Raw genomic sequence first — 8320 nt, 5'->3', positions numbered from 1 at the left:
CATTAATGGAATTGTGCCACGTGAAGTTACTCAGGATTCTCCTGTGCAAGTGGACAGATAAAGCTATTTTGGAACCACTATTTACACCATAATAAATACAGGAGTATAGTAAAATAAAAATAAAAAACTATACTTGAACATTCCTCCGAAAAAAGCAAAAAGAGTTTCTCATTTTTCTTACTTGAAAGAACTCATTGTTTCATTGAATTGTGTTTGGCACAAACAAAGTCCAAATTATTAATTTAACTTATGTCATATACTGAGGGAATGATCACTTATGGCCACTTACAAATTAAATTAAAAAAATAGCTTTACAATTTTTTTATATGTAAAAATGAAAAACTTTTGTAAAAGAATATAAAATGACAAATAATTTATTAAGGACTACCACCAGGTGAAAGTTTTTCTTATAAAAGAACATCACATAACTATTTAGAATTAAAAAATAGAACCTGAATCTGACTTAAAAAGCTGTGCACACGTGTTAAATAATGTAAATGATGGTACCAATCATTTTAAAATGAAAAGAGTTTCATATCAGCACAAAAAGAATGAATTGTTGTTAGGGACAGACAAAGCTTGAAAGTAGTTATTCCAATGAATGGTAGAATGAATTGTTGTTAGGGACAGACAAAGCTTGAAAGTAGTTATTCCAATGAATGGTGGAGTGGAACAAGAAAGAGTAGCCTCTTGTGATAAAACTTTAAGACAAAGGTTATTAGACAACCTTCTCTTGATATCTTTTTATTATACACATACTTTTTAGTAGTATTTTTTTACAGAAGGGGAAGGAGCTATTGATAAGGTTTGAACACTCCACCTCAACTTTTAAGGTAGAAAGCTCACCAAGTGAGCTTGTGATCTTCTGTGTACTCTAAAAACAGGCAATTGATCATTTATATAAACAAAATAGATTTGGTTACACATTACTCAAAACAAGGGAATATTTATAGTATCCAAGATCATAGACGGGCGGAACCACAATGGTGGCTATAGTTCCAATGTAACCTAAGTATTTTGGTCTCAAACCTCGTATTTGCGTTAAAAAAATCATCTAATATGTACAAATAATCTATCAAGAACCCAATAAGAAAGATAATTGTGATCGAGAACCCATAACCAAACATCGTGGCTCCGCCCTCGACCATGAAGGAAGTAAATATTTCTAAAGAGAACCACATGGAAAATATATGCAATTAACCCGGAAGATGAAGAAAGATTAGAGTAACATAAGTTTAACAGAAGTAACCACCAGTCCACCACTATATCTCGATCGTTGAAATGTAAGACCTTTTCCTCTGATAAAAAAATATACTATCCCATGGGCCTTCCAACAACTGTGAAAATAGGTAATTAATAACTTTCTAAACCGGTTCAAATTTGGCCTAGTTAACATGCATTAGCAGATCAAGACAACCACACTTTTCATTCAGCTTCTGTGATAATTCTTTGCGTCCGCAATGGCTTATTTTGAATGCTTCCTGGGGCACTGTGAGCTTTCCTCCTCTCCTCTCTTCGCCTCTCAGATTCAGTGATCTCACGTATTTGTTTGGTTGCCTTGTAGATTGGTTTTGGCAAGTGCCTGTGTCTGCAAAATCATAACAAAGGGGAATGAAGATAGCCTCTTTTGGGCTCACGGGGAGTCTTATCAGATATCTCCAAAGTAGCAAATATATGTACACAGAATTGACCATGATAATCATCTTCTTCTGAACTTCTCACTTAAGCTTAACCATGCAGCTTTTGTTTAGGCTTGTGAGTTAGAATAATATAGGTCTCAGTGTAACAAGCTTTTCACACTGGGTGAACATGATCTTACATGCCAGTTAGCAAAATGATTAACTATGATTTGCTACCAACGGCCTAAAGGCCCTAAGACAAGAATATTAGTCATAGTTGAACAGTTACCTGACAATGCGCTTGACTTCAGGAAGATGTTTGTAACGATTCTTGACAGCCTCCAAATACTCATGTTTTTTCCGTTCTCTTGGCAAAATCTGCAAGAACATAATTTTCAGCTTTTACATCCAGATTGATGCGAAGAAAAAGAAAAACAGAATTACAGAACAATCAAGGAAGCTTAAATCAAATAGCATTCTCTTTTCCATTTTCTTTCAAAACAATAGTACGATATTCACACTCCAGAAATAGTTGGGCCCAGATTATTTTGTTCATTAATGAAGGCAAAAGTACAGTGATGCACATTAAGAAGCTTCAAAGGGAAAAGGCAGAGATAATTGGCTAGTTGTCCTAAATATTGTCAGAAGCCAAACTTACAAGAAAAGGTTTTGGGACAATCAAAAAGCTATACCTGAACAACTCAATATAAAGGCAACGTATAAGGATCTTATTAGTTATTATTTAGTTGGGTCTTTAAATGATGGAATGTGTTTAAAAAATAATTTTAGGTTATTTTGGGAGATAATTTCGGTCAAGACAAGGGTACATTTGAAAACTTTAAGGATGAGAGGGGTATTTTTGACCCAAAATAAGTTCGGAGGATATTTTTAGCCCTTTTTCCAAAGTAGAGGGGTATTTTTGACCCTTTTCCCTAAAATAATTAACTTAAAATAATTAATCTCCCATTTAACATGATCCAACTAATAAGCCCTACCCGCCCAATTAAATCCCCTTTTATCTATATCAAAAGATACCCTCGAACCCATTCAACTAATAAGCCCGACCCTCGAACGGTGCCGACATTTGGATGGTGATTTAACCAATACATGAAACACTAAAAGAAACGAACCATGAAACAGAAATACACTATTTCTATTTTATTTTAATTCAAACTTTCAAAGTAGAATTAGTCAAACACCACCCAGTAAAAGTAATATTCTTTTCTACTTTCTTTTTTGCATTGCTATATATGTTGCTTCATACATTCATGATTCACCAATAAATAACTCAACATAAAAAGGATCAGTTAAATTGATAAACTTTTTCATTGAAACACTTGAAGACTTGCCAGAATTTGACTACAGGAGATTTCTTGTTAAAGCAAAATTAAATACGTAATTTTCAACTGAAATTACAACCATGAAACACTGTAAGAAACAAACCATGAAACAGAAACACACCGTTTCTTTCAGTGTTTCATGTATTGGTTGAATCACCATCCAAATATCTGCACCGTTCGAGGGCCGAGCTTATTACTTGAATGGGTTTGAGGATTTCTTTTGATATGGATAAAAGGGAATTTAATTGGGCGGATAGGGCTAATTAGTTGGATCGAGTTAAATGGGGGATTAATTAGTTTACGTTAATTATTTTATTAACTAATGAGAAGCTGCCACGAAATAAATGAAATCGTTAATTGAGTTTTGAAATGGATCCGTTAAAAATAAGGGTATTTTAGGCCCCAAAGGTTAACACAAGGACTATTTTAGGCCCCAAAGGTGGATGGAGGGTATTTTTGCTCCAAATTTAATAGTTCAAGGGTATTTTAGGCCCTTTTCGTGAAAAAAGAAACAACAACGGTAAGCATTAAGCAATCTCAGCAATGTTTGTGGGTTTTTGTCATTTTTGCACTAAATTCGTTGTACTTTCTGACCAGATTTTGCATACCCAAAATGTAGAGAAATATAGCAGAAGAAACGGTAAATCGGGAAGACCTTCTGCTAGCTCAAGATCGTTACTAAGATTGAAAGATTCAACTAAAGAAGAGGAAGCTTTGAAAAAGGAAGTGTTTAATTTAATTGGCTTGAATTGCTTTGAAGTGGGTTGTGTTGGGTTAACTTGGTTGATTACAAATGTTCAAGGCCACCCCTATTTATACTTGTCTAGAGATGGTTCTAGATAGAATTATCTAGATATATCTACAAAATATCTAGTTAGCCTTATCTTCTAACACTCTAGAATATCTAGATTTTTCTTTAAGATAATTATCCAAGATCCTACACTAGACTATTCTAGATCCTTGACTAAATATCTAGGATTTTTTGTACCTCCAAAAATCAACTTTACTTCTTCACACTCCCCCCGCAAGTGATTTTTTGAAACTACCCCAGCTTGTTGTGAAGAACTCAAACGAAGCTTTTGGGAGTGCCTTGGTGAAGATCTCAACAGTATTTTCTTGACTCTTTTTTCTTCTTCAAATGATGAAGATTTTTCGTCATTAATTTGTCGACATGAATAATCTCCATGCTGAGTTTCACGTTCTAGAGTTTCCAGACTCCCCCTTTCTCTTAGCTCCTTAACAATTGTGTTATCTGGAGAAGCACCTGAGTCGGTGACGATCTGACCACGAATTTCCTTCGAAGCCTCAATACCAGCATAGGAGCCACCACTAGATTTCCTTTCCAACTCCTCGATAAACTGTTTGGCAGCTTCAGAGCTTTCAAAAATCATACTACTTGTATCTCCATATGAAATTGAGCCTTCAAGGTCAACCTCTTCATTTATTTGACCGTGAGCTTCTCCATCCGCTTTCGCATTTGATCCGAATAGTGATTGACTCTGATACGGTAAATAATTGACCAGAGACTTCAACTTTCACTACAACTCTCTCAATGCTTTCTCCGAAATAGCCACCATTACTATATATAGTTTAAGACACTGCTTGCTCAGGTTCTACTTCACCATCTCTCACATCCAGACTTTTATTACCGAGCTTGGTTTAAAACGATGGGTTTAGTTGATTTCCTCTGCAGTTAAAACGTCTACCACGTCACTAGTCTGAACGTCTTTGGAATCTACTTGCTTTTTGTTGATGACACCAATGCGTTCTTTCTCCAGGTGATGGACTGTATTATCTCCTGAATCCATGATCCAGTCTTTTTCGAAATTGAGGGAAGCTAAGGCATCTACTACTCGAGTCTCAGCTACGAAGCACCTTCCCCAGTCTTCTTCTTGTTTAGCAACTTTCTCAACTTGATCCATATTGCTCTCTTTTGTTCGGCAATATCTTTTTATGTGTCCTATTTTACCACACCTATAACATTTGAGAGTCTTTTTATAGTTATTAGTAGACTCTCCCTTCTTTTTCATACGTTCAATCTAAACACTTTCGAGATCGAGAGCGTGGTCTATCTCTAAATGTTTTTCCTTTGAAGTTCCTCTTGTCGGCTACAAGAGTATTTCCTTCCTTTAAAACATACACTAGCCATCCGTTAGGCTAGTAATCTCCCGTGTCATATGACAACATCATTCTCAAACTCTCCGGACGGTAGTTGAGCCCATCCTTCAATTGATGTAACAAAAGGAATATATTCTGGCTTCAAACCACGAATGATAATTCTTCTCACTCGTGCTTCAGAGATAGCCTCGTCGGGGTTTAATAAAGAGATCTCTGAACATAAATTCTTAATCTTCAAAAAGTACTCAGCAATAGATAGATTACCTTGAGTCATGTTAGCCAATTCATTCTCTAAGATCTGTAGTCGCGCTTTATCCTTCTTATTGAACAAACGATCAAGGGTCCTCTATATTTCCATAAGCATTTACACCTTTATAATAATGATCAAAAGTTAGAGACGGACCTCTTTCTTATGCCTTAACTGGGCAGACTTGGCATTAATTTGCTTCCACTTCTTGTACGCGCTCTGCTATTTTTCTTCCGGAATAGGAGGACTTCAGTAACTACTATTAATAACATCCCACAAATCCTCTCCATACAAGGAATTATACATGTCTTCCATACCTTTCGTAATTATACTGATTCAACAACTCCATCCCCCATTAACACGCCGCTAAATCCATTTAGAGAAACTATTGAATCTACCACTAACTCAATCTTGAAATAAAATCCGAAGCCAACCACGCTACGTATGGCTCGATACCAGCCTGTAGAGAATATTTTTTCAGTAAAACGGGGTAAGAATTGAAGACCTTCTACTAACCCAAGATCGTTACTAAGATTGGCAAGATTCAACTAAAGAAGATAAGCTTTGGAAAAGACCACAAATTTACTTTAATTGGCTTGAATTTAAAGTTTTTGTGTTGGGTTAAGCTTAACTTGGTTGATTACAAATGTTCAAGTGCCACCCCTATTTATACTTGTTGCAGGATGGTTCTAGATAGAATTATCTAGATATATCTACAAAATATCTAGTTAGCCTTATCTTCTAACACTACTCTAGAATATTAGATTTTTCTTTAAGATAATTATCCAAGATCCTACACTGTACTATTCTAGATCCTTGATTAAATATCTCAGGATTTTTGTACCTCCAAAAATCAACTTTACTTCTTCACACAAAACTCCAAGAAAAAAGGTAAGAGATCAGATGTACCCAGAAAAGAAAAGAAATTATAGTAGGAGATATTGTGCACCCATTTTAGAGTTTAGTTGGTCTGCTCCTTTTTTTTTGGCGGGGTTGGGGGGGGTGGGGGGTGGGGGGTGAATGTTTCAGTTGAAATGAAGTTGTGTCAATTGAACTTCCAGCTCTTCATGGTTGGAACAAAGATCAAATGTACTTCTAAAATGACAATTAACGGTGGTAATGGAAGCAACGTGGAGGGGGTGAAATTTTTGGCGGTGAAAAGTGGAAGAGTAAAATGATTTAGGAGTGTTGAGGTGACACTACCACGTGACATCCACCTCATTAAATGTCACTGCCACGTAGGATAGAATGTCCAAGGTGGACAACTTTAACGAAAGAAGAGTATATTTAAGCCAATAGTTTAACGGTAGATGAATATTTAGATCAAAAGTATAACGGGGGTATATTTCACCTTTTTCCAATAGTACAGAGATATATTTGACCCTTTTCCGTTTTATCTTTCCATAGAGGTGTTTTTATCTATTTATTTTATTTTAAAATAAGTGTGTTTCACTCAATCAAGAAGACATTGATTTTTTCTGTCAATTTTATTTTATTTTTTCTATCAATTTTACTTTTATTTAAATAAATGTACGTTTACATAATCATAAACTTCTTTCTCAGAATATTTGATTAAGGGGAATCTAATAGAAACACTTCTTATTTTCTGGAACAGGCTAAAAAAGCCCCCACTTATTATGAAATGACATTGAAAATGGGAAAACAGGCATGTGTGTTTGATGAATGATATTTTTGGGTTTATGTGTTAGATATACATTGGCGTTAAGAGAAAGTCAGCGAGACAACACAGAGACGTTAATAATTAGGGGTGGCTGGTGACGATGAATATGATATATCACCATTAATGGGATTGTGCCACGTGAAGTTACTCAGGATTCTCCTGGGCAAGTGGACAGATAAAGCTATTTTGGAACCACTATTTACACCATAATAAATACAGGAGTATAGCAAAGTAAAAATGAAAAACTGTACTTGAACATTTCTCCGAAAAAAGGAAAAAGAGTTTCTCATTTTTCTTACTTAAAAGAACTCATTGTTTCATTGAATTGTGTTTGGCACAAACAAAGTCCAAAATATTAATTTAACTTATGTCATATACTGAGGGAATGATCACTTATGGCCACGTACAAATTAAATTAAAAAAAGTAGCTTTACAATTTTTTTATATGTAAAAAGGACATAAAATGAAAAATAAATTTATTAAGGACTACCACCAGGTGAAAGTTTTTCTTATAAAAGAACATCACATAACTATTTAGAATTTAAAAATAGAACCTGAATCTGACTTAAAAAGCTGTGCCCACGTGTTAAATAATATAAATGATGGTACCAAACATTTTAAAATGAAAAGAGTTTCATATCAGCACAAAAAGAATGAATTGTTATTAGGGACAGGCAAAGCTTGAAAGTAGTTATTCAATGAATGGTAGAATGAATTGTTATTAGGGACAGGCAAAGCTTGAAAGTAGTTATTCCAATAAATGGTGGAGTGGAACAAAAAAGAGTAGCCTCTTATGATAAAACTTTAAAATAAAGGTTATTAGACGACCTTCTCTTGATATCTTTTTATTATACACATACTTTTTAGTAGTTTTTTTTTTTTTTACAAAGGGGAAGGAGCTATTGATAAGGTTTGAACACTCCACCTCAACATTTTAATTTTTTTTTTTTTTGTTTAAGGTAGAAAGCTCACCAAGTGAGCTTGTGATCTTCTGTGTTCTCTAAAAACAGGCAATTGATCATTTATATAAACAAAATAGATTTTTTTTGGTTACACATAAAAAATAAAAAAACAAGGGAATATTTATAGTATCCAAGATCATAGACGGGCGGAACCACAATGGTGGCTATAGTTCCACAGAACCTAGTACTTTTGGTTCAAACCTTGTATTTGCGTTAAAAAAATCATCTAATATGTACAAATAATCTATCAAGAACCCAATAAGCAAAGATAATTGTGATCCAGAACCCATAACCAAATATCGTGGCTCCGCCTCTGACCATGAAGGAAGTAAATATTTCTAAAGAGAACCACA

At 34.7% G+C, this 8320-nt stretch overlaps 1 protein-coding gene across 1 annotated transcript; it reads right to left on the bottom strand.

The window, feature by feature from the left end:
• Positions 1 to 1173: 1173 nt before the first annotated feature.
• LOC132043973 (uncharacterized) lies at positions 1174 to 2059 on the bottom strand. Its single transcript, XM_059434448.1, has 2 exons — positions 1909 to 2059; positions 1174 to 1588 (listed from the first exon to the last, which is right to left on the bottom strand). Exons 1-2 carry the CDS (start codon positions 2007 to 2009, stop codon positions 1426 to 1428), a joined length of 264 nt encoding a protein of 87 aa, XP_059290431.1. The 5' UTR covers positions 2010 to 2059; the 3' UTR covers positions 1174 to 1425.
• Between the last annotated feature and the right edge of the window lie 6261 nt (positions 2060 to 8320).

This window comes from Lycium ferocissimum, unplaced genomic scaffold (assembly GCF_029784015.1).
Source record: "Lycium ferocissimum isolate CSIRO_LF1 unplaced genomic scaffold, AGI_CSIRO_Lferr_CH_V1 ctg32, whole genome shotgun sequence".
Taxonomy (NCBI): Eukaryota; Viridiplantae; Streptophyta; class Magnoliopsida; order Solanales; family Solanaceae; genus Lycium; species Lycium ferocissimum.
Note: the sequence above shows the minus strand (reverse complement) of the source record. Positions and strands in the feature narration are given on the sequence as shown.

What these genes read in the sequence shown, in the direction of transcription:
- LOC132043973 (XM_059434448.1), bottom strand. Translation starts at nt 2,009, where the DNA reads ATGTTCTTGCAGATTTTGCCAAGAGAACGGAAAAAACATGAGTATTTG. An exon ending in GAAGTCAAGCGCATTGTCAG is followed by an intron (nt 1,589 to 1,908) that starts GTAACTGTTCAA and finishes ATGATTTTGCAG; the next exon opens with ACACAGGCACTTGCCAAAAC.